This window comes from Scomber scombrus, chromosome 3 (assembly GCF_963691925.1).
Source record: "Scomber scombrus chromosome 3, fScoSco1.1, whole genome shotgun sequence".
Classification (NCBI taxonomy): Eukaryota; Metazoa; Chordata; class Actinopteri; order Scombriformes; family Scombridae; genus Scomber; species Scomber scombrus.
Window position 1 is genome coordinate 18,207,539 of NC_084972.1, and position 26,557 is coordinate 18,234,095.

The 26,557-nt window shown below is 42.3% G+C and overlaps 1 protein-coding gene across 1 annotated transcript; it reads left to right on the forward strand.

Moving 5' to 3' along the window:
• The first annotated feature begins 880 nt into the window (after positions 1-880).
• wnk2 (WNK lysine deficient protein kinase 2) lies at positions 881-25,426 on the forward strand. Its single transcript, XM_062415543.1, has 29 exons — positions 881-1,564; positions 5,744-5,916; positions 6,331-6,551; positions 7,452-7,609; positions 8,630-8,718; positions 8,948-9,167; positions 9,929-10,187; positions 10,500-10,802; positions 12,302-12,405; positions 13,369-13,415; positions 13,600-13,717; positions 13,898-14,320; positions 14,475-15,104; positions 15,435-15,484; positions 15,589-15,751; positions 15,833-15,949; positions 16,050-16,220; positions 16,373-16,415; positions 16,513-16,674; positions 16,858-17,732; positions 18,375-18,432; positions 18,560-18,624; positions 18,736-19,325; positions 19,431-19,663; positions 19,782-20,006; positions 20,165-20,263; positions 21,107-21,151; positions 21,336-21,658; positions 24,763-25,426. Exons 1-29 carry the CDS (start codon positions 893-895, stop codon positions 25,057-25,059), a joined length of 6,933 nt encoding a protein of 2,310 aa, XP_062271527.1. The 5' UTR covers positions 881-892; the 3' UTR covers positions 25,060-25,426.
• Positions 25,427-26,557: the final 1,131 nt, after the last annotated feature.

Genomic DNA, 26,557 nt, shown 5'->3' on the forward strand with positions numbered 1-26,557 from the left:
CGTCACCGTGAGGGCGGACAGTGGTGTGGTCCACACAGCCTGTGTCAGGGGAAGCTGAGGGTGCCGCCTAAAAGCGTGTCTAGGTATTGGATACGTGTTTGTTGCTAGGGGCGTGGGTTGTGCCCTGAAATATTCGAGTTTTCCAGCTCTCACAGAGATTACATTTAGGAGGAGGAACAGTCGTCTCAACCGGACGAGGAAGAGATGTGCTGAGAACTGTCTGCTCCATCCAAACCTGAGGGAAACGGTGCCGCAGTGAAAATAATCTGATAAACGCGTCTGTCCATCCTGTCCTCCGCTTCAGGACATCACCGTGGAGACAGAAGTCCGTACGGATAGTTAAAGGAGCGATGCAGAGATGCTGAGGTCACAGGAACTGATTCAGATTAACACCCGGAACACCGGCTATTTATTTGCATCAATCAGAGCGCGGAGCCGATCGGTGTTTACAGAGGATGACAGCTGCGCACTTTGTCGTCCCGTGATGTGTCTTTGGATGGATTAGTGTGTGCCACAGCCTGAAGCATCCTGGTCCGTTCACTGTAGGCCATTGATTTGTCTGCAGAACATTTTATGTGTTGGAGCGGGGATCTTATCCAGTGTGGAGGAAATTGTTTTCGTGAGCTCATAGCTTGAACTGGCAATGACATCAGGTTTAACTTGAATAGCTCTGAATAGTACTCGAAGTTGCAAGGAGCAAAGCACCCCTCCTCCTCCTCCGAGCTGGATATTGTGTGGGGATGCTCTGTGTCCTAAACACATCCAAGGCATAAGGCCAGATATCCTCAGCTGACGAACTGCGTCATTGCATGCGAGTGTTGCAGGTAGGCAGCAAGGCATGCTCATCATCCTCCTTACGCAATGTCGCCGGTAGTTTAACGATTTACCGGGGATGGATTCGGCGGACTCGAGCAAAGATCCGCCACTGGGATCCACGTTTTCCTCAGCGCCTAATTTAGACTCGGACATTAATGCAAATGCCTTTAGGCCTATTTATGAGAACGGGGCAGACCACAATGTCAACATACAAAACGCAGCCCTGCGAGGAGCCAGTGACCCCAGCGCGTACCCCTCCACAGACTACAGGGGGCTGGTCCGCCAAAGGTTCATCCGGCGAAGTTTGTGGGTGTCAGACTCCGAGGAGCAGTCAGTGGAGCCGCACGAGTGTGTCAACAGCATCCCGGTGGTCAACATCGACCTGCGCACCATCGTCGGTCGGAGTCGGACCCGGGTTCTGCAAGGAACCCGCCTGGACCTCCAGGAGGGTTCAAGCACGGAGAGCCAGGTTGAGGTGAAGGACAGCGCCGCAGAGAGCGTGATTGCCGACGAGGATACGGTAGACAAGAGCGACGCCGAGCCCAAGGTAGAGGCTGTGCCCTCCGATGTCACAGGTAAAGCAGGAAGTGACGAGAACGAAGAGGAGCCCGGGATGAAGGCTGTGTCCACCTCACCCGGGGGGCGCTTCCTCAAGTTTGACATTGAGCTGGGCAGAGGCTCATTCAAGACGGTCTACAAAGGTCTTGACACCGATACTTGGGTCGAAGTGGCATGGTGTGAACTCCAGGTGGGTTCATTGATCACTCAAGTCCAACATTCATCATCCAATAATAAACCTGTTATCAAGGATCTATGGTATTGTTTGTGGTTGGCTTGTTTAGCAAACACCTGCCCAATGTGCTGCCTGTGGTGCTGGTTACTGGAGGGGTCTCCAGCAAAAAGAGCACTGGTTCAATTACACTGTAACTTAATTCATCTGAAGTTGAAATAGGTCTAATAATAGTGATATGAATTTCCACTCTGATCATTTACTTGTAGATTTTTGTACCACATCATTTCCATAAAACTCTCAGGTAAAAATATCATGTACAGTCTATTGCACTTTACACTGTTTAAATGAATAACATTCTTAAATGAATATATCCAGGAGTGAATATGGATTTTTGTCCATCTATTATGTGCAGGCTGTTGTTATTATTATAGCTATTCAGGGCATTTTTCTCCACAGTAGGTTCAGTCATGCATCAGGATTTACTTTCAGATACTTTATGACTAACATATCAGCTTCGGGGTAAAATTGATCATTCAGTCACCAGTTACAGGCATTTCAGTGTGATGATTGCTCTCACCGGTGAAGCAAGTAAGGAAAAATTGTTGTTACAGGGTGGACTAAAGAGGAAGAGATTGTCTTTCATATTGTATGTTGTGCTTTAATGTATGTGCTGTGCTTTATACCTACATGTTCTCATCACAAAGTTGTGAGTCACCCAGAATTTTTTCACCTTCCATGGGCTCTAAACCTAACAAAAAAATCAGAAAAGATTCAGGTATATTAGATTTCAATGTAGTTTACAAAAACCCATAAGAATTTGCAGCCATATAAACTAAAATTTGAATTTACTTGAACTTGCACCACACAGCAAGTATTACCCTTGTCCATTGTCTCATCAGGTGAACTGAATTCACAAGGTGATTGGTGACTGTTTAGAATTTTAAACAAGGATATAGCAGGTAACAATAACACTGCTTTGTAACAGTGGCAGCTTGTATCACTAATCTGTGTATGTGGTAATCTAATGATCAGTTTAAATGCTGTCCATGTGATATGCAGATTAGCCTGTAGACAGACCTGCAGTGGATGCCCTTTCGGGGCTCAAAATGCGTAAAGCTTTTGCAGTCTGTCCAGAGCAAATACCCGAGAACATTGAATTAAATAGAAAAAAAACCTTCACGAAAAACAATTCATGAAGTAATAGTCATAGTCATCTGTTTTCAGATTTCAGAATATACTGTGAGCAGGTGCACATGCTCGGATTCCAAAAAACTAAAGCCAGTTTAGGCTGAGTCATCACCTCAGCATCCTTTTATGAACTTTTAATCTACATTCAATTGTCATAATGACAATAACGCTTGTGACTTCCGGCACAGCTCTGCAGAGTGACTTTATAAATTCAGTACAGCCTCAGATTGAGCAGAGCTGATTGTTTTTTATACTTGCTACTCTTGCAGAATCCAGGTTCACCCTGTCAGGCTAATTCAACTCAATCAGGTTCAGTCAAATAAAATCACTATTACATTGTGCTCATGTCACAGCTCCTATTGGCAACAGCACATGTCTTGATTTCTGTGAGGCAAGGCATGGAAGTGAAGTTTGGCTTCTGCTCTGTTTCGTAAATGTTAGCACTCTAATATACATGTAATGAGGTTCATTTGGATGTCATTCCATCCTTCTAGAAGTCCACAAAGCCAGCCCCCAATTGAATGTGCAGGGAAGGGAGTAATTAATGCATTGTCTTCTGGTTACATCCCAGGATTAAGCCTCGGTTCTCTATTTTTGTCGCTTGCATTGAATATTTCTCAAATTGAGTAATTCATTCAAATTCAGCTTTTCGGGTCTTCATTAGGTGCCTAAAGCGCACCTAAAGTTTTAGTATTTCTTGTCATCTGTCAAGAGAGAAATCAACTACTGGTGGCATTTCTAAACACTACATTATTAAGTGCAGTTCAATGGGAAAGAGCATATTTTGGATGTGTAATGGAAGAGACATGCTCTGGTTTTTGTCAAGTGTATATAGTATGTATTTGTGTCCATGCGGCGTCTGAGCAGGCTTTGAGGGAGATCTAGTGATGATTCAACCATTCTGTCCTTGGAGGTGAGGCCTTGCCCTTTAGAGCCTCTGTGTCCATGTGCCTTGCTCACAAAAGCCTTAAATATTCTAAAATATTGTGCCTTTACTGTCTGTGTGCTCTGTGTGGTATTATGTGCAAGTGTGAGAATGAGACAGCAGAAAACACACTGTAGTGCTGTACTGTATACCCTCTTAGAGAGTTGTATAAATCAGCCTTGAAGAGGAGCTGTTGCCTGGTGTTGATCAGACCAGACTGCTAGTCTTGTTACTTATTTATCCACTAAATGATGATCAAACATCTGCTGAGCAATTTGTTTACTCAAAATTAGCAGATTACTCAACATGATTTAGTAAAATGCCAAACTACTTAACCAGTTTCAATTCTGTGTCTCACAGTTCCACATTACTATTTGTCTTGTTTGATCACCTAGTGCTTGAATACTAAACATTAATTTATACCCCTGTGGTATTACCACACAGATGTGTCTGGAGAGTGAATCCTGCCGATGCAGCCCTCTGCAGCAAGAGAGAGAGAGAGAGAGAAAAAAAAGGAGAGAGGGAAAGGGTGGGTTCAGCTAAGGACAGTGTGTAAGACGTGTTGTATTTTATACACGGCAAACGAGAATTCTATATTTCCATTACTTGCATGCTGTGTCCTTATCATTCCACGCGCTATTAGACAAATATCAGTGCTGCTAATGTATTTTTTTACACAGCCTTTTGTGTGCAAAATGACGTCTCAGTAAAGCAGAATCTGTGTTGTAAGTGCCACACCCTGCTTAAATCTCCTCACTGATAAAAATCTTTAATAATCTGTACAGAAACCAAGAAGATTCTACAGTATAGACAATGAAGCAGAGTGTCATTTCTTTGTTCTTAATAAGAATCCGCACTACAAAGGTAGGAGGCGTATCCTTCACAATGCTGCATGTAATCCAAGATGCATTAGGCTGCACACTGCATACAGTGGGTCACTATGGGCTGTAAATGAAATATGATTCCCCAGCATCAGTCAGTAATCAATGCCAAGAGATGTACAGTAGTTTACTGTGCATCCTGGACAATTGAAAAACTAAATGCACCATCATCGTTCTGATAATAATATGTGTGTATTAAGAAAGCAAAAGCAAAAATCTGGAGGTCATGAAATGTAGCGTTTACCGTGGTCAGGGTGGTCAGGGTTGTATCTGCCATGCTGACTGGAGATAAACAGAAATGTACAAGATGTTCACTGTCAGCTGTTTTACTATTTATACAACAGTTCAGAGAAGGCCAGGGCCCACAATATTGATCCAGTATACACAGATTCACTCAGGCTTGTGTACCCAAATAAAATAGAATAGAATAGAATATATCTTTATTGTCATTGTACATTGTAGAACTAAATTAAGATGCAACCCCTTATTAGTGCAAATTATGAAAATGCAAAGATAAAAACATTAATACATTAAAAAAAAAACATAAATACTAAGCACACACCTCACATACAACATGTCATTCAAGTTATTGCACAGTCAACCAGATTATTGCACAGTCAGACACTTTTCTTTTTTTTTCAAGCCTTCACTGCATTCAGCGACACTATTGCTCTTGGGTAAAAATTGTTCTTGAACCTGTTTGTCCTGCATTTTATTGACCTATCTACAAAGATATAAGCATTGTTTAGCTACATCACATATAGTAGTTATTCTTGATGTTGAACTTGCTAATAGAATTCAATTTATTTCCATCTTGCAGTAACATACTCCTCATTGTCCATTTCTGTTCCATTATTTACAAACAGCATGTTTCACAGTTAGAAATTAAGAATGCAGTTTTAAAAAAGATCTTTCATGACAGATATGTCTGTCTCTGAAATAGTTCTGAGGTGTTTTAGTGTTGCATGTTTTATACACAGTGGTGATTTTCATTTAAAGAGTAAAATGGGTCAGACCCCCATGTTTGCCCACTCAAAATGCCAAGGTTGTGTTCACTCTAAACATGAACCACAGGTAATTCTGGCAGAGCTTTGCTCCTGAAACCACATCAGATGATTTAAATGGGGTTGAAAAATGATTGTATCTCTTGTATTATCCTTTTATGTTTAAAGATTAATTGTCTTTCTCCATTTTCCCAAGGAACGAAAACTGTCCAAAGCTGAGAGGCAGAGGTTCAAAGAGGAGGCAGAGATGTTAAAAGCTCTTCAGCATCCCAACATTGTGCGATTTTATGACTTCTGGGAGTCCCCGGTGAAAGGGAAGAAGTGCATTGTTCTGGTGACAGAGCTAATGACCTCAGGGACCCTAAAAACGTGAGCTTCATATGAAAAAAAAACATTTTCTATAATGATCTTTTTTATGGAAAGATATCTTGGTAGGCTTCTCATCTCAGCTCACGTATACCCTTTTACACCTTTGATTGTTAATGGAATTTAATTTACACTCACTGATCATTATATGGACATTTTAGTGTCTTATTGCAGCTTCTAATAGTCAGTTTAAAACAACTTAACATTAATGACTGTCAGACAGTCCACTTCAAGTTTCTTACCAATTGAATTACACCATCATTACAATGGAGCTAATGTGAGACTGTGTAGAGACTGCTGTATTATTTAGCAAATCAAAGATTCTTTTTTAAAGAGTGCTTGTAGTGATTGTGATTGTGAATTGTTCTTCTTGTTCACAATGTAATGGAGTTTTTGGTATTTTTTACTTTCCCACAGGTATCTGAAGCGCTTTAAAGTGATGAAGCCTAAAGTTCTGAGGAGCTGGTGCAGACAGATTCTCAAAGGCCTCCACTTCCTCCACACAAGGACTCCTCCAATCATCCACAGAGATCTCAAATGTGACAACATCTTCATCACCGGTCCCACAGGCTCTGTCAAGATAGGAGACCTGGGCTTAGCAACCCTGAAGAGGGCCTCCTTCGCTAAAAGCGTCATAGGTTAGTCATCAGCTGCTTTGCAAGTTACTGTTTTATTGAACTGTGACTATAATAATAATGATAATAATAACTTCATTTTTTATAGCACTTTCACTTTACAAAACAATGCAGCTTAAACTGCTTTCAACAAAATTACATGTTTCATTTAAAAAAAACATAAAATGACCACAAAAACATGTACATAAGATGGAAAATATACCCCACTTGATAATATCGCTAAACAAAAGATAAAGTGAAAATACAATACATAGAATATGTGCTTCAGTAGTGATAATTTGAGAATGAATAAGCGAAAACTCAGAAGGTATTACACCATGTGTACACAATCTATAAATGACTCCTAGGTCTTTGAAGCCATAAGCATAACAAAACCACCCTTTTCTCAGCGGACACGGTCTCACCACCAGACTTGATTATCTGAAATAAGCCTCTTTCAGTTTACCAAAGAACATCTTCCCATGGGTTTAACCTCACTGTGGGTCTTATCTGTGTCAGGCTATTATTGTATGTTATTTTATTCAATTTTATAGACAGCCTTGCCGTCCAGGAGCACAATCTCGGTATCTCATTAAAAATCAGCATGATTTCCACTTGAAGCCAATTATAGTTTGGTCCAACAGCTCACAAAAAATAACTTTAAGGAATAATCAAATATCATCTGAAATTTGGTTAAAAAGTAGCCTCATTTTATTATGTTAAATTTTTACTTTCCATTTTGTCCCTCTTGTCTGTCATGCAAGTTATTTAAAAATTCAACTTATCCACCCTGGCATTGTGACTTAGCAGCCGTGTTGGATTTCAGTCCTTGACACTGGTATTGATCCCACTGAAACTGGATGAAACACTGATAACCACTCATGAGTTTAAAATGTATCACCCTGTCTTGAATTAATTCTCCAGGCACTCCAGAGTTCATGGCCCCAGAGATGTATGAGGAGCACTATGATGAGTCTGTGGATGTCTACGCCTTTGGGATGTGTATGCTGGAAATGGCCACTTCAGAGTACCCCTACTCTGAGTGTCAAAATGCTGCTCAGATCTACCGCAAAGTCACGAGTGTGAGTTCACATTCAGAGCTGTTTAACTCTGCTGTTTCTGTTACAGATAGAATTAAAACATTTATGGACAGGATTTTATACCACACATTCCTTCTTATCTATTATATCTTATGATTATAAAAGACATGTATATGAATTTCCTTTTAAAAAGTAGGGTTAACTGTTGTTTTAATATATCAGTAACTATTAGTGTGTGGGACTGGGAGACAAGACCAAAGTTGGAATTAATGATTATTTCTGTCAATTATATATTTTTATGATTAAATATTATTATCTTTAATGCTATCTGTAAAATGTGTAAAATGTTAAAACTGATGACATCTGTCCACCACACTCAGCCAAAGTAAAAATCTCTTCCTTTGTCTGAGCAGCAGCCAAAACACAACCAGCGTGCGTTATGCAGAAATATTTACCTAAAGTTTGCTAACGTTAGCTAACATTAGCCACCATGAGCTACTGGTCATACTAGAGCAAGTTAGGCTGAATTAAGCAGCAGAATATTATGTTTCCTATGAATTCAAGTTTTCATTTGCAAGAAGAAGAATGTATATTTTCCTCTGTCAAAATTACATAGTCTCGCTTGAAGTTTTATTGTTTAACATCTTTTATTTATACACCTCTATGTGATATCCAATATGTGTACTTTCAGTTACACAAACACAATTCCATGTGAGTACATGGCAGGCAGCAGGGGCACATTGATGAAACAAATAAGACAATTAAACAAACAATCCTCAAAGCTTCAAAGTTCCTTAAGATTTCCTTCATACTTCAGTTAATACAGCACAACAAATTATGTGAGAGCATTTCTATCATAACTACATATAGCAGATTATGAGGTTATTTCATATATCATTTTGATAAAAACATATTTACTAGCACATTACTGTTCAAAACATATTTACTTGTGTATTATAGCAAACATTCGGTATATAACATCCATATGGAAAAAGCTGTTTTGTCTGAGCATCTTACTTGTGACATGTTCTTGCTGCCTTGTTTTGCTTTTTTGTTTGCCAGGGGGTGAAACCTGCCAGCTACAGTAAAGTAAGCGACCCAGAAATTAAGGAGATAATTGGAGAATGTATCTGTCACAGATGCGAGGAAAGGTAAGTAGGCCAGGCATGGACAGTGTTTTTGGTTAAAGATGCATGTGGCATGTAGGTAGAGGTTGATCCTTACTTTAACGCTGCATTGTTTTGTTTCTGTTCCTGCAGTATGACGTTAATACCAGTATTTGGCTTCGACACAGTGTCTGTGTGTTGTGCAGCATTATGTTTTACTGCTGAAGTGACCTTTGTGGGGGTCAGTAGTTGGTGTTTTGTGTATTTCCTGCAGGTACTCCATCAAGGACCTCCTGAATCATGCATTCTTTGCAGAGGATACAGGCGTGAGGGTGGAGCTTAATGAAGAAGATGATGGGGAAAAAGTGTCCATCGCACTAAAACTGTGGGTCGAGGATCCTAAAAAGCTGAAGGGAAAGTACAAGGACACTGGTGCTATTGAATTTACCTTTGACTTGGTCAACGAGGTCCCAGAGGTTGTTGCCCAAGAAATGGTAAAAAAATATTCAGTTCAGACCATTTGGTGTTAACTTTATTAGTATTGTTTTTCACAGTGGCCCAAAACCAGGCTTATTAGATTTTCCAATGAAATTATCCTCTTTTCTTTTACTGATTTGGATGTTTCTGCACTTGTTCAACCATAGCTTTTGTTTACTGGTCAATGTGCACTCCACCAGCTTCCTGTTTATGTTGCATGATCCTGACTGGCAAGCAGATGTCAAAATCTATGATGTGTCAAACATAGCTCTAAATCAGTACACAAGGAATATTAAACTGCAGGTAACCATAGCAACAGTACATTAGCTTTGTGTAGTTGATTCTCATTGATAAAACAGATCCAATGGATCCGATGGATGGTGAACTTTTTTTTGCTTGTGATAATATGCCATGATATATGCACAATAATACATGATGAGGTTGCAGAGATGCCTTCCCCTCATAGGTTGTTTTATTATATCCAGACACCTAGTTGTGGGTTATCTCTCTATTTAATCCACTATGTAACTTGCAATAATTTAGTCCACTTCCACTTGGGGCAGTAACTCCCACTAATTTAATGTGATGGTCAGTGGTCATGTCTGTGATGATAGGCTTGAGTCATATACTGTATTGATTGAAACTAGAGCAAATCATCAGTTTATCTTTGCTCTATCGTGCAAACTTATGGATCTAGGAAATGGCAGTTCTATGGGGAGAATGTAACAAAGATTTATTGAATTATTGGGTAATCGAGCATCTTTCCTGTGCCTTGTAGGTGGAGTCAGGTTTTTTCCTGGATTGTGATGTGAAGGTAGTTGGGAAGTCAATCCGGGACCGCGTAGCTCTCATCAAATGGAGGAGGGAGCGGACTGTCTCATCAGAAAATGGCGAGGTAGCTGTGAAGAAGACACAGCCAAACCTTCTGCAGGTGCCTGGCACTGGTGTACCACAGGGAACTACATTAGCAACAACAGATTATGAAGACCAGGAGGTGGAGCAGCAGACCCTGATCTGTACCGTGCCCACTACCACATGTGAGAATCTCCAATTAGAAGCACATATGAACATATCGTATGTCATGTAACCAAATCCTACCTTTGTCAGATTTCACCAGGGTGAATGGTTCAATTTTTTTTGTGAATGTAAGAGAGATATAGAGCAAAGGGACTACGGCATGTGAATAACACCTATTAGTCAGCAATGAGGCATCATCACCCAGCTTTTCAATTTTAATGAGACACTACTTCACTGCCTCCTTCTTTCCCTCCTGTCCTTCCTCACTGTTTGTTCTTCCTGCAGAGGGCATTGGGTTGAATTCTAATGTTTTATACACTCTATCATTACAGCCGACGGTGGAGTGACCTCCACCATGCAATTAGACGATCTAAACAATCAGCAAAACGGCTCCTACCAGTCCCTTCCAGAGCCCATTTCCACAGCTCAGATGGTCTACAGTCCTCCAGACCCTCAGCTGCACCAGGGCGCCTACCAGCAAGCCACAGCACAGGCCTCACATGACAACTACACTCAAGCATCCACGCAATTACACCAGGGAGCCTACCAACAAACCACAGGTCAGCTGCATCCTGGGGCCTGTCAACAACCTGCAGCACAACTGCACCAGGGGTCTTATCAGTCTCAAACAGTGAGTGCATACATTTATTTTTCTTATGTTGTCTTTCTTTAAATTTTCAGTTTTCTTGTTTTTCTGAAATAACAAAATGTTTATTTTCCTTTTTTTGGGGGGGAATGATATCTCAGCGTCACTACAGTGATCCCTTTGTAGGCCAAGACAACCTGCTCGTCACTGAGAACTCTGTGTCTTTTAGGCGTGGAAGCACCTCCCTGGTTGAGATGTTACGATGTAGGACCCACTCTCTCACTACCATAATGAATCCAAGCCCCTGTCTGTGTACCTCACAGCATCTGACTTCAACAAATAGCACAGAGAACTTAATGCATGCCACAGACTACCTATCCTCTGACTCTGCTCAGAATCGTTCAATGCCATCTCCTCTATTGGCCCACCATCAGCACTCTCATCATCATCATGACTCAGTAAGTCATTTAAATTCCTCTCTTCTTCCCCCGAATTTGCAACATCCCTCAGAGCTCCGCCTGAGTGTCCCACACAATCCACAGCCCCACCGCCACTGCAAGGCTTGCATGTCTCTCCTCCTGAGGGGCAGGACAAAGGGAGGCAGATCTTTGGGACACACACGTGTACGCTCTTTCTCTACATGTCCCCAGTTTACTCCAGGCTCTAAGCCAGGCTCACCCCCATCTCCTCATCAGGCACGGTCTCCTTCAGTCACTCTACTTTCCCTTTTGACTTCACCCTCTTCCTCTTCGTCATCAGCGAATAGTTATTCAACCCTGGTGACATCACCTTCACATCCTTCCCCTGTTGTGCTCCGAAGGAGTTTGTATGAAGGTGGAGATCTCACCCTTCTTAATCACTGTCTGCATCATATCGTCAGCCGCAGAACAAGTTCCCCTTCTCTCTTGGAGAGGGGAGGCATCTGTCTCATGCACGACTATGAGTATGGGGGGACTAGCTCCTCAGTAGCAGAGCACATAGACAAGAGCCTGGATGTTCCACTCATCTCGAGCCCAAATCCGGAAAGGAAGCTGCTGTTGTCACCGCATGACAACAAAGGCAGACCAGATCCACTGGTAGGTTAGAGAAGGAGGTTTCATGTAGGCTAAATACTGCCATAGCAGTAGCCTGCTGTATTTTTATGATCCTGCCAGCTGCTTCTCTCCTCTGGCTTTTCCATAATGATTGCAAAATGCAACAACCAGTTTCTGCTCCTGCTTAATCCACAATAAAGGTTTTACTTCTGGTAATAACGCACAAAATCAATGTGCTAGCCCAGTGTATGGCATTAAACATTATGAGTGGCTAACAATAGACTAATACTGAAACTTCACTTTTCTGTTTCAGTTTTGATTATGGAACCTTGGCAGCCACTAAAAAGTATCCCTTTCTACTCTGATTACCCCTGCTTTGATCATTTTAATCTTGAGCTTGATTTTGTCGCAGCAAAAATAAAAACATAAGCTTTTGTTACATCATGAGTCATAATACATTTTCCAGTAAATGTGGTGTCATTTATGTGTGTCTGACAGACAGTTTCTGCTCCAGCTACGCCAGCCTCTACTGCGCACCCAAGTAGACAGACAGCACAGAGCTTCCCAGCTGCAGCCACTCTACAGACGCAGCTTACTGCCCAACCCAGCCAGGAGCAGGTACTGCATGCACCCAACTGCGACAGGCCCTGGCAACAGCCGTAGTGAGACACAGGGAAAATTTGGCTGGAAAACTTAACAAGTAATATACTGCAGCCCATGCAGAACTGTCTGACAAAGTCACTTAAATATATGTCTCTTTGGATTGTTGGATGATCTAATGTGACTGACTGAATGCTTCAAAGTTGGTCTATGTCCTCTTAGCATCCAAAATTGCTAATTCTATAGTGGGCATTTAATGTCAGCTTAAGACATATTAATATAAGACTATTCCACTGATTTAGCACTGCACAGATTTAAGATGGACAAACAAGGATCAAAATCAATGCAGCAGAACTAGAGATATTGTCCTTTTTATTCAAGTATTCATCTTTCTTGTCTACATTACCCACTGTGCAACTCAACTTGTTTAACTCAATTGCACAGATTTGGGAGTGTTCTGTTTGTAGAGCTAATGTAGCCTCAAGGAGGGATGAGGAGCGGTCTACAGAGGTCGAGTAACCTCACTTCTTTCTAACTCCACAGTCTCAGTTTTCTTTACATCTTCAAACATGTAGTCTTCAGCCCCAACCAACGCTATTGATCAGACTTTGCATGAGGGCAACTCTCTCAGAAGGCACAAAAGCCATATCTGTTTACATATACAGTAGTATTCTCAAAGACTTGTAAACTGACTTTGAAGTGTGAAAGCAGTGGAGTTCTTCTATAAATTATGCAAAGTCAGCCAAAAATAAAGTAATGTGTAATTTCGTGACACCAGCTGTCTCAAAACACAATTTTTGTAATCTGATGTCCTTTTTTAAATGCTTCACCATTTATATATATAAATATACATGTAAAGCCTGTGTGTGTTTGTGTGTGTGTGTGTGTGTGTGTGTGTGTGTGTGTGTGTGTGTGTGTGTGTGTGTGTGTGTGTGTGGGCGTGCGTGCGTGCGTGTGTGCGTGCGTGTGTCCTTCTTTTAGTGCCATGTCCAACCAGCTGGTGTCCTGCACCAGGTAGAGACATCATTTCTTCTATATTACTGTGGTCATACACCGCAAACCACACAAAACAATTGACTCACCAGCCATGCAGCTCACTTTAACACAAGTGGAGCTTTTAGGGCAGATTGTATTGTCAGTTTAATTCAGAATTAGTCTGCGTTCACATCACAGTGAAAGTTTAAAAAAATATATGTTTGATTTCCTTCCTTAGCTGTTATCTGCTGACCAGCCTTCACCTCACCTGAGTCCTCCTGACTTATCTACCAGTTTTTCACAGTCAGTCTCCAGTGCTCCTCCTCCACTCCCGCCTCTGCAGATCAGCACACAGGTGCGTTACTTTAGAAAGACAGGATCAAACAAACGGTAGAGACAGAGTTTGGTTTAAACACCCTGCAAACTTTAATGTAGGTTACAGGGTTGAGTAATACATAAAGGGCCTGTGTGACTGTGATTTCTATAGACTGGTTGTCTTTGTTCATTTTATATCATTTTCCCCTTTGTTTCCCAGTTTCCCCCACCCCATCTTGTTGGTCAAACAGGGGGCCACAAGCCCCCTCCCTTCTCCCCAGTTCCTCTGCCATCTGCCTACAGCAGCAGTATCCCTCCTTTATCTAGCTCATACTACTCACCTTCTACCCACCATCCCACCCTTCCTCTAATTCCTCATGCTGCCTTGCCCTCCATGCCTACTCTTGGCACACCTCAGACCCCTATGTCCACACCTCAGCACGTGCCCAGTGTGGCACTCCCTGCTCCACTTCTTGCCATGGCCATGTCTTTTACTGTGCCACAGCAGCAGGGCGGCCCAACCACCTCTCAGCCAAACATTGTTAGCTTCCATTCCACCCATCCCTTACCTCTCTCCCAGGTACAACCCACCCCATACCCTGCCCCCCACCCTGATCAGGAACTGGCTGAGCAGCCTGTCCAGGTGAATATTTGACTCAGTTCTCACTGTAAGCTGGAAATACTAAGGTGGCATTGTGTCTAAACCTTTGATGCAATGCATGCAGGGCATGCATTTGGAGATTTAGAAGTGAAATGAAACTAATGAACAATTCCTTAAATGTGCTATTTTTTTCCAGGTACAGACAATTGCTCCACAGGGGAATTTGGGAGATGTTCAGCTTTTGGCTGCAGTTCACTCTGTCCTACCTGCTGTTCCTCTCTGGGGAAGTGGAGTGAATACAGAAACTACTGCACCTGGAACTGTAGCTCATACAGTTCTAGCCTCAGCCCCAGTCTCTATCTCAGCTGCTGTGCAAGTTGAAACTCAAGCCCCAGCACAAACTCCAGCTTTAGCCCAAGCACAAAAGCAAGCATCGGGCCTGGTGTCAACTCCAGCTTCAACTCTTGTTCCAGCCTCTGCGTCGGCCCAAGTTCAAGCATCAGTCTCTGCATCAGGTTCCACCTTTGAACTTCCAAAAGTCTCATCTACAAACTCAGATGCATCTTTAGTCGTTGGTAATCCCCAACTCTCAGTCCCAGGTTTGGTCTCTGCCCCAATCTCTGCGATGCTGCCAGCCCAAGCTCCAGCGGCAGGCCCTGCTCTTGCATCAGCTCCTGTTGCAGTTTCAGTCCCAGCTCCAGCTCTGCATCCTGCTGGCATCCAGACAGCAGTCTCAATGTCTGAGTGTGCCAGCCTGGCCACAACTCAGCAAAACCTTGAGACAACATCTGCATTTAGCACCCTACAGCAAGAGCCCTGTGTAGAGGTAGGGATAAAGACAAAGTGAGAGCATATGTCATCCTGAAATATTTAGCTCTATTGTATATGCGCATTCTTGAAAACTTTGTTGATTGAACATTTTACTAACTTACCAAGAAAAAGTGAATGCAAACTAAATGAGTCTATCAACTTATAGTAACATCACATTCACGCGACCACCTTATCTTTACACCTTTCTGTTTATCACTAAAATGATCTTCAATGTCAAAAACTAGGCACACATTAACATTAATCCTATATTATGTTATATAGCCCTGCAGTGAACTTTTCCAAGAACTCCGAACTGTTTTCCACCTGCCTATTTTTCTATCTTCAGGATGTGGCTCAGGAGAAACCAGTATCATTACCCAGCCATGCCTATGACAGGTGTGTGTCCATTTTATACTTCTTTATAGCACTTCTCTTTGTAACAGTGAGTAATGAAACTACAAGCAGGTCACTACAATAATATTTTTAACTTTTCTTTTTAGTCTTAACTCTGATGTGGCATCTGGTAAGGAAACAAGTGACGGCTATGACAGCTTGGCTAGTGGAGGAAAAGGGGATGGAAAACCTAGGAAACACCATCGCAAGTCTGCCCGTACGCGCTCTCGGCAAGAAAAGACTAGCAAACCCAAACTGAGCATGCTCAACGTGAGTCACAGTATCATTTATGACAAAGTTAACACTTTCTTAAAATACTCTTGATTCTAAAGTGCGGTCCCTGCCCCAAAGGTTTGCAACACAGGTGATAAAATGGTTGAATGTCAGCTGGAGACTCACAATCACAAAACGGTGACATTCAAATTTGATCTGGATGGAGATGCTCCAGAGGAAATTGCCACTTACATGGTCAGTTCAACCATAGACTTTATCTGTTGGTTATATTTGTGCTTCCACATTTTTTTCTCTTGTGGTATTGTTTAACATCATTAAAACTGTATGGCTACAGGTAGAGAATGGCTTCATCCTACTATTAGAGAAAGAGGTCTTCATTGACCAGCTAAAGGATATTATGGATAAAGCTGAAGACATGCTGAATGAAGACGTTGAGGGTGAGAGGATGTCCACCTTGAGTTGTAGTCCCCAGCAATGCCAAATTTTTGAAGGGCAAATAGGAGAGGTAAGAAGGGGTTAGCAATGATTCACCGATACACACATTTGTAAATAAATATAGACATGTCATACTCATAGACATGGACAGAGAGAAATAAATGCAGAGTAGCAAAAGATGTATCATATTGACTTAGCTCATATCTGTCTGTCTTTCTATAGAGTCCACAGCCTGGAGCACCTCAGCCTGTCTATCAGCAGAATGGTAAAATGGTTCATACATCTAAGCTTTATACATTGTATGTTAGTCATATTTACTTGGAAGCACACATTTTTTAATTGTTTGAAATCTTTGTTTGCAGTTCTTCATACAGGAAAGAGATGGTTCATAATCTGCCCTGTAGAAGAGACTCCCACATCCAGCCAGGAGACTCCGTCTGATGGCACAACTACACAGTCTCCTGGGAGTTCAACCACCACCCAGCCTGCTGACAGTGGCACTGCAAGGCCATCTGTATCAAGAGGTGACTTTGTTTCTGCTGAGCAATTTCAGCATAAAATCTGACCGCTTCATGGAGCAATAGCACTATCTTGTGGTAACTGAAGGAAAGACATCCTACAGTAGAGTACACCTATTATGGACAACTGATGAAAGTTGGTATATTGTCTTTTATCATTTCTCTCATCTAAATGTTTTTCTCCCACAGAAGATGGGTCATCCTCTACAATGTCTGGTGGAAGTGGAGGCTTCACCTATGACGTGTATGGATTCTGTAGCCCTCCAATCATGTCTAACACAGACCCTCTTACACTCTTGGCCACTCTGTCTCCCCCTGTGTCTGCTCCCCCAACCCTTCAGTCTGTAACATCAGTGGAGCCTGTTGGCAGCTCATTACAGCCCAGTGTACATCAAGCCCAGCCAGCCAGAGCTCAAGCTTTGCCTCCGTCATCCCCACATACCTCTTTCCAAATGGATGAGTCACAGGGATCCCCTTTGGGCTCCATCTCCCCCACCCATGCCGCTCAGCAGATGTCAGACTTTACATGTCCTGTTTCTATAGCGGAGGAAGTGCCCTGCTGCCCTCTGGTCATGCCCCTGTCTCTGGATGTGAGCTGTTCACAGGGTGGGTCTCCCCTCACTCCTCTTCCACTCCAGGAAGCAAGTTCAACCAAAGAGCCTCTGTCTGTCTCTTACGCCTCTGCAGCGCGGAGCGAACGCCCTCAGCAGCCTGTGGTGCTCCACCAGCCGTTTTCCAGTGTTGGAGGGACCAAAGTGTCCTCACTACCCCAGAGCCCAGCACCCTCCCAGCACGGTGTAGGGCCTGGTGAATCAGACGGTGAAGGACGGCTGAGCCGCGGGGGCTTTGTGGACAGCACCATAAAAACACTAGATGAAAAACTGAGGAACTTGCTCTACCAGGAATATGCTCCCATGTATCCATCCGGCAGTGCTGCAGAGACACCAGGCTCTGGCACTGAGTACATTCAGTCTCCTCCTGGTCCAGACAGTGCCACAGGAGGGTCAGGAAACACGACCCCAGGGCCTATGGGGGAGGGACGCTACAGGGCAGGAGAACAGCTGGTAAGTACACTAAACAATAAACCCAAGCAGTAACTTTTTAAATGCATTACTGATGTACACAAACCTTTTACAAGAGGAGAAAATGTTAATAATTTATATTTACTTGTTGCTGAGCGTTAGTGTGTAAAATATCTGTATAAGTTTACATAATGCAATAACATAATGCAATGTATTAGAATTATCTACTGGCATGTATGGAGGAACCTCACATATACCGTATTTTTGCAATATCTTGCTATAAATTGTATTTCTCTTTATATTCAGATATATGTCTGAATGCTACAGTACAATGTATTCCAAATATTTTCTTATATGATGTTGGTATATTCCTGAATACATTCCAAATAGTTTAGTAACTACATTCCAGTTATATATATTTATATGTGTGTGTGTGTGTGTGTGTGTGTGTGTGTGTGTGTGTGTGTGTGTGTGTGTGTATACATTCCTTTTGCATGAGGCTTTTGAGTTACTTCTTTGACACAAGCTGATATTCCATCAGAAGTATGCAGTGAGAGTGTATTATCAGCAATCACAACCCTTTAAGGAAATATTAAAAGTAATGTAAACAGTTATTAATGGTTTATGTTAAAGTCTTTTCATTTCTCTTATTTTGTTCATCTCTTATCCTGTCATCTAATTTAGCCTCAAATTCCAGAGAGAATGGATAGTTTGAGCACCCTCAGTGACTCAGCTGTGTGTGGTAAGTGCAGCACTCTCTAATCAATCTAACAAGACTGGCATCATTAACTTCTGACCAAATGTATGTGTGACTGTTAGTTCATTACTGCTGTGCCACAGTGTTCACTGTTGTGAAAATGTTCATGCAGCTTCCCTGTCAAGAAGGCACGTTCCTCACTCTGCTTCCTGTTCTGGGACAAGAGGCCGATTCAAGGTACAAAGAGGGATTTTTCTTCACATTTAAGGGCAAAGTAGAATAAAGTCTAATTGTCTTTCATATTAGTTCAACTGCATTTGTTATGACCTATTCTTTGCTTTTTGGCAGATAATCTCTGTTCCTCCTGAAGTGGCCAACAGACGCGATGTGAAGCAAAGGAGCTGGAGCAGCGCTGCCTCACCAGCGCACCCTGCAGGTTACAGTGGGGACCATATTCAGGTGGAGGCCATGACAGCCTCCACCACAATTGGCCGTTTCTCTGTGATTAGCACTGAAGACGACATTACACAGAGGACACGTTGCAGCCGCTACTCTGCCCCACCTGATTTCTACCTGGATACGCCCCCTTCCACAGCCAAGCGGGGCTCCCTGCCTCGTGCCCTCACCTCAAATTCTGTCCCTGTGGACATCACCGTCCATGCTCGTTTCCTTTCCTCTGACTCTGGAGCTGAGAGCAGCCCAGCAAAGCTGGCTCCTGCCACCCCATCTCAACATACTCGCTCTGAGCGTAGAGGAAGTGACCTCATGAAGAGGGCAGTGGCCTTCCTCCGTCGTTCGGGGCGCAGCAGCAGTGTACAGAGCTCTGACTCTCCAAGTAGGCATGGAGGTGTGCACGGCTCGGCCTATGCCAGCAGTGATAATGATTCAGAAATGGAGGACTCGGACATGAAGAAAGAACTACAGAGACTCAGGGAGAAGTAAGCATTGCACTTAGTTTACTTTTTGTCTTATCAAATTCTTTACATGAAAATGTTTTATCAATTAGGTTGTAAGTGACCAGTATATTTCTTCCATCCCCTCAGACACTTGAGGGAGATCTCTGAGCTGCAGGCGCATCAGCGGGGGGAAGTGGAGCTGCTATATCACCGACTTGGCAAAGCCCCTCCTCCTGCCCTGGGCCTCTCACACATTGCACCACCTGCAGGTCGTAGAAAGAGGTCCAGCAAGCACAGGTTGAAGCCTGGCAAACTTCTCAGTCCTCTGGTTCAACAATTTAGAAATGTCAAAACCAAAACTAGTGACTCCAGCAGATCCAGTGAGAACCAGTTCAGAATCTTCAGTATACAAGCTGAATAATCTACAGCAAGAGTAAAGAGTATGTTATTCTCATGTTTGTTTGTGTGTTTGTATCCATCCGCTTGTATTTCTCTTAGCAGCTACAGGCACAAGTGAGCCTGCAGTAAGTTTAAATGGGTCTCCAGCCAAAGGGTCTTTCCCCACTCATGGCAGGGCACGTTCATGCACCAGCCACCTTCCCAGCTCAACCTCAGAGCCTGTGCAGACTCAGCCCTGTTCCCTCAAGGGCTCCTTGTCCTCTGATAATATTTACGCTGGGCTCCATGGAGAGGGCACTGGCACGCAAGCTCCACCTGGACAAGGTGAACCCCACAACACACAATAGAATCCAGTAGCTTGGATAGACCTTCACGAGACAATGAATAAACTTGTCTGCTGTGTTTGTTGAATAGAGTTCGGTATTTCAATATGTGCTCTTCTTACTCCTGTGTCTTCTTCCCTCTTTGGCTGTACTCAACAGGCTGGTCTAATTACCCTCAACCATCTGAGAGAGTGACCTATAAGTCGAGTAGCAAGCCACGAGCTAGATTTCTCAGTGGGCCTGTGTCTTTGTCTATCTGTTTGTATCAAATCTCTTCCCGCATAGCTTCACTTTTTGTTTTCCATATTTTCTGTTTCTCTACGTTTAGCTCATTGGTATCTTTTTATATATTTGCCAAATTGTTCCACAGTGCTGCTCCTCGTTGACTCTCCTTTCCGTGTCACTATCGCTTGTCTTTATGTTTTGTATTTTTTCTTGCACTGAAAGATATTGTTGTTTATTCAAACCCTTTAAGACTGAAATGTGTTGATGATTAAATGTGTTTAAATGAAAGCTTATTTTAACCCTATTCCAAATGTGAAATGTACACATGCATTAGAATTATCTGTCAACAAAAGAAAGAACACCAAGAGTACATTGTTTCAGAAGTCTGAGGTTTGGATAAGCAAGATTCAGCTTAATAGTAATGGCTATTATCACGCAGTTCATCTCCGCTCTACCAATGTTTTGTGTTATTTATCCACCCTGGTATATATATATTTATTGATATCCACCTTGTAGAACCAAGCAATGAACGCCTGCATGGCCAGATGCATCCCATTAAATTTCTAATCTGTCATTTTTTTTATCCTCTCTCTCCTCTTTCTTATCTCTGTCTCTCTGTCTTCCTATCTGCTGTACTTCACCATCACATCACACTGCACTTTGCTATGGCCCTCATCAGGGCAACCTGCATGATTTTTCTTTTAAGACTGTTTTGTTTAAGGATTACTTTGTTTATCTGTTGTAAATTTAATTTTAGTTTGTTTCTTTGATTTGTTTCACTATTCAGCAGCTTTGTTTTGCATTGCACACTGTTTTTACACATTATTACCTGCTAATAGGAATGACATTTTGTGTAAAGTCTGCTTTGTCTCATAGGGGCAACACTAAAGCGACTATGTCTTGGCAAAGAGCGTGGCCACAGTATGTAGATTTACTTTGTCTCACTTAAAATTAATTACAATTAATTAAATTAATACACAAAATCCTGTTGTGTATACCAGTTTAATAAACATGGTGTGTGTGTGTGTGTGTGTGTGTGTGTGTGTGTGTGTGTGTGTGTGTGTGTGTGTGTGTGTGTGTGTGTGTGTGTGTGTGTCAATTTCAGGGTCTGGAGCCGGACCAGGGGCTTTCAATCAATCACAGCAGCCACCTACTGGTGCCACACCTCCTCCTCATCGGCCAGTTATTGGACTGGCCCAAGCTCAAGCCAATAACAGCAACAATAAGAGAGGCACCAACACTGGCCCATCCATGAGTGTCAATGAAATCAATCTGCCGGAAGACTTGCAACGGCTGATGGAGGACTGGGCCCAGGAGGTTCTTATAGTCACCCACAGACCGCGAACTAACTCTCTGAGTATCAGTGGACAGCAGCTTTGGGATCAGATGGTGCCTCGAACACATGGGCAACTTGCTACTGCTGCAGATGTGAGTTTTGTTTTAACACAATGAATCATGTTTCTGGCACAGCAGAATAATGGAAACATATCCTAAACAATCTATCTGATTATAAAAAATGTGTAGTGGATGGATTAAAAAAGACACAATGTTGTAAATAATTAAATGCATATTGATTAATTCCAACAGTTTTCCATAATTTTGCATATATCTGCACTGTTTAAATAATGAGTCATTCATCCTTGCAGGGATTCCAGATCAGGACAAAACAATAGGCAATTTAAGATTGACTAGAATTAAATAAAATGACAAATTAAAAGAATTAGAATGAACACATGTGACTAAAATACTCAAAATTCCTTGAAATAAGTAATCAGTAATTCCCAACCCTTTTAGTTTGTGACCTCGTAAAGCAAAGCAATGTCTGCTTGTGATCCTTTGTCACAGGTTAAATAAATTCAAGTTGTGGCCAGTACAACCAGGGAGTCATTTTTTACTCTTTTTTTTATTTCAATAGTCCTGAAGAAGTAAAATTAGCCAGTAATTTCTAAGAGAACAAAAATAAGACTCAACAGCCATGCCAGACTTTGTGAGCCTTTTCTTAGGCACAACAGTACTTTAACAGTTTATCCTGAGAGGGAAATGAATGTGTGTACCAAATTTCTTGCAATCAATCAAGTAGTTAGATACATTATTAAAGGCATTTCAATTGAAACCATGAATGTGAACAAACATTAGTAGGGTTTACCCTCTGGGTGCCATGAATGTCCATAGCAAATTTTGTGCCGATCCATGGAGATCCATCCATATCTAAAATCTTGACCTGATGGCAGGGTTACAGGAAAGGTCAGGGGATTACCTGATGTAGTACTCGGAAACTCAGAGGATCACCAAAGTAAGCTGGATTCATCCTCTTGGGAACATGAATTTCTTGTACAGAATATCATGAATTCCTGTACAACATTTAATTCAGTCTGGTCCAAAGCGTCAAACTGACCTACTCATGGTCAGACAGACCAACATTGCATCTGAAGAGCCATTCCAAAGCAGGGCTAAAAAGCAGAGATCTGGGGACAGTGTAGAATATAAGCATACCATTATGTGGCAGAAATACAGTACTTTTTCCTGTTTCCCTCCTCCATTAATCTTCTCTGGACCTCTAAAATTGATGTTATAATAATAATAATTATAATAATAATAATAATGCATATTATTTGTATAGCGCTTTTTTTGGTACTCAAAGACGCTTTACAGAAGCACATGTAAAAAAACAGTGAACAATGAATTAAAATAAATATAAAAACTATAAAGTACACGTAAAATGAAATAACACAATAAAACACTTGACGCAGGCATTAATCATACATTAAAAGCAATTCTAAAGAGGTGGGTTTTGAGCAGTGATTTGAATGTGGGCAGGTCGGTACAGTCACGGATATGAATGGGGAGCGAGTTCCAGAGGGAGGGGGCAGCAATAGAGAAGGCTCTGTCACCCCAGGTCCGGTGCTTGGTACGGGGGGGGGGGGGGGGGGGGGGGGCAGGAGGTTGGCGTCAGCAGAGCGGAGGTTGCAGGAAGGTTTTTGGCGGTGGAGTAGGGCAGTGAGATAGGAGGGGGCCTGGCTATGGAGAGTTTTGTGGGTGAGAAGAAGGACTTTGAAGTGGATGCGTTGTGGTACAGGGAGCCAGTGGAGATTACGAAGGACGGGGGTGATGTGGTCATAGGAATGGGTGTGGGTGAGCAGGCGGGCAGCTGAGTTCTGTATGTACTGGAGTTTATTGATGATTTTGGATGGTGAGCCATAAAGAATACTGTTGCAGTAGTCGAGTCTGGATGTGATGAAGGCGTGGATGAGGGTTTCAGCGGCGGAGAAGGAGAGTGATGGACGGAGACAAGCAATGTTTTTGAGGTGGAAAAATGCAGTCCTTGTGATATGGTTGATGTGGCTTTCAAAGGAGAGGTTACTGTCAAGAATAATTCCGAGGTTGTGGATGTGTGAGGAGGGGGACAAAGTAGAAGTGTCAGTGGTGAGGTGGAAGTAATGGGTAGTATTGATAAGGGATTTGGGACCGATGATAATGATGTCTGATTTGTCGCAGTTCAGTTTGAGAAAGTTGGCTTGCATCCATGATTTTATTTCAGTGAGGGAGTTGGTGAGAGTGGAGTGTGTTGTGGTGGTGATGGATTTGGTGGAGATGTAGAGCTGGACGTCATCAGCGTAGCAGTGGAAATGGAGGCCGTGACGACGGATGATGTTGCCGAGGGGGAGCATATAGAGGATGAAGAGGAGAGGACCAAGCACCGAACCCTGGGGGACACCTTGGAGCACAGGAGCGGTGGAAGAGGTGCAGTTATTGATGTTGATGAACTGTTGTCTGTCTGTGAGGTAAGACCTTAACCAGCAGAGGGCGGGGCCAGTGATGTTGAGGGAGGAGTCCAGACGGGAAAGAAGTGAGGTTGTTATAGATAGGGTCTATTTTAACTTGGAAAGTCAACAAGGCGTTGCATTTGTTGACTGTGAAGGAGTTGGAGATATTGTCGCTGGGTTTGAGCAGTTTGTTTATTGTAGAGAAGAGAGCCTTGGGATTGGAGGAGCCAGAGTGTATGAGGTTTGAGTAGTAGGTGGACCGGGCGGTGTTGAGAGCATCTTTGTATTGGTGAAGGTAATCTGTGTAGGCTTGGTGGTGGACTGTTAGACCAGTTGTCTTGCTGAATCGTTTAAGCTGACGCTTGCGGGATTTCATATGGTGGAGTTCAGCGGTGTATCAGGGAGCTGAATGTGTGAAGGTGACAGATTTGGTTCTGATGGGAGCAAGCTGATCAAGACAGGAGGTGAGCGTGTGGTTATTTTGCAACTTTTTGTTAGGGCCCTGACCCCCAGATTAGAAACCACTGAATTAAATCATGCTCTGTCACATCAGAGCAGTCAGCAATACAATACAACACACACATAATGAATTTCACCCTCTGCCAATCTGTCGTGAGATGAACCTCTTAATACATGTTAGCACATACTCACAACTGTTTAATTTCAATACTAGAGCTTTGTGTAAATACCTAAATATGCTAATTAGGTGTGTTGCATACATGTAGTTTATTATTGTCGTAAAGTTAGATATCTCTTCCAACTCTTTAGGTATCATCATGGATAGCCACAGGTTCAGAAGGCTGCAGTTTTCCTCTGACGTGGCCTGACAGCTCTGCCTCAACAATGATGAACAGCCCCTCCACAGGACCCCATCCCAGTTATCACTCTCCTGCTCGTTTCAGGGCCTTGTCCTCACCTATCTCCATTAACCACTGGCCTGGGTTGCTCTTCCCCTTTCCTTCAGGAGTCTTTGCCTTTCCTGCTGTGCCCTTAGCCCAGGATGCTCCCAGCCCCATTCCAGCTCCATCATATCAGCCACCCCACCCAAAAGCGAGGACTCTCTAACCTTAGTAGCATTTTGTCTTCCAACTCTGTTACCAAAAACAAATCTCATTGTGGTCAAACTTATGTGCATATACTGTATATATTTAACCAGCATGTATGTAACCATATGTACATACTCGTCTCTGTTAATGAGTTTTATGTTATTTGTTTCATTTGCATCAACATACCTCATATCTATATTACAGTACATTATCCTCGAATGCAGTGTAATGGTAGTAGTACATTAAAAGATGTATAATTAGCCCATTCAGGCTTTAAAATGCTGATTTTTGTCACTGCTTATGTATGAATCTTACCTCTCATTGAATGTACATAATGTACTGTTCATCCATGCAGTGTTTATATAAATAGTTAACATTTGTGTTGCTCAAATCACTCCTATATATAAGCTGCCGTGTGTATATATGAATTATTGTTAGTCTGTACATAGCTCCTGTGTTTGTACAGATAACATTAGATAATCCATAGGTTGGTGCTGCAGTTATGTGTCTTAATGCAACACCTTATTAGCCACCATCATGCCGTCACTGTGAAAACTTGACATCCTGGTCACTAGGATCGGTTGCTTTACTCTGCTGTCTTAGTCGAAGGATAGGTTTCATTCCTCATTGATGATGAAATGCTTCCAGCACAAGCGCTTGAAATATCCTTAAGAGATTTGAATGAACTTGAACTTTATCTTCAGGTGGAAAAAAACACATGTGAGAGTGCCTTTAATTGCAGTATCAGTTTTCTGAAGAAAAACATTTAGATTCAAAGCAGACACTAGTTGTTCTATTTATGCTTTCACCTTCAAAGGTTAATTATGTGATTTGAATAATGAATGTGGATTCAAACATATTTAATTTAGCAAGAAAACATAATTAAACACTATAATCCGATTATATCGCAGTACATAAAATATCACAGATTGTGTCTGTGAATGTTCTCATTCGTCCAGATCTTAGTTATCTCTGGGCAATTGAATCGAAAGCAACTGGACTTGTTATACGTCTATGAAGACGTTTCACCTCTTATCCACGGGGCTTCATCAGTTCTTGTGTTGGCCTCACATGACTCCAACGACTGTTGAATGGAGCATTACCCGAGCCACTTGCCTGGCCTTGTGAACACCTCCAAAGAGGTTAAATACCTGGGTTTCTCCACCAGTTAGTCAGACTAGCTCAGACTGGTCAGTAACGCAAGAACTGATGAAGCCACGTGGCTTCATCAGTTCTCAAGAGGCGAAACGTCTTCATAGATTATAACAAGTCCAGTTGCTTTCGATTCAATTGCCCAGAGATCACAGATTGTAACAGAAAATCCCCAAAAAATCAAAAGGTTATATTCTACAGTATACATTTACTGTAGGATTTTTCCTTGTTCACTGAAGTCATTTTCTTATGAGATTGCTCCACCACCTGCACCACAGCCTGCATGAATGAACTGTTATTCTGAATGTGCACAGGTCGATGTGGTGAGTTTCGGGAGGATGTTGTTAACAAACTGGCATCGAAAC

Bases quoted from the DNA above. Each gene is read 5' to 3' on its own strand.
- wnk2 (XM_062415543.1), top strand. From the start codon at position 893: ATGGATTCGGCGGACTCGAGCAAAGATCCGCCACTGGGATCCACGTTT. The intron at 15,950-16,049 runs GTCAGTTCAACC...GTATGGCTACAG, and splicing joins AGGAAATTGCCACTTACATG to GTAGAGAATGGCTTCATCCT. The intron at 18,625-18,735 runs GTACAAAGAGGG...GCTTTTTGGCAG, and splicing joins GGACAAGAGGCCGATTCAAG to ATAATCTCTGTTCCTCCTGA.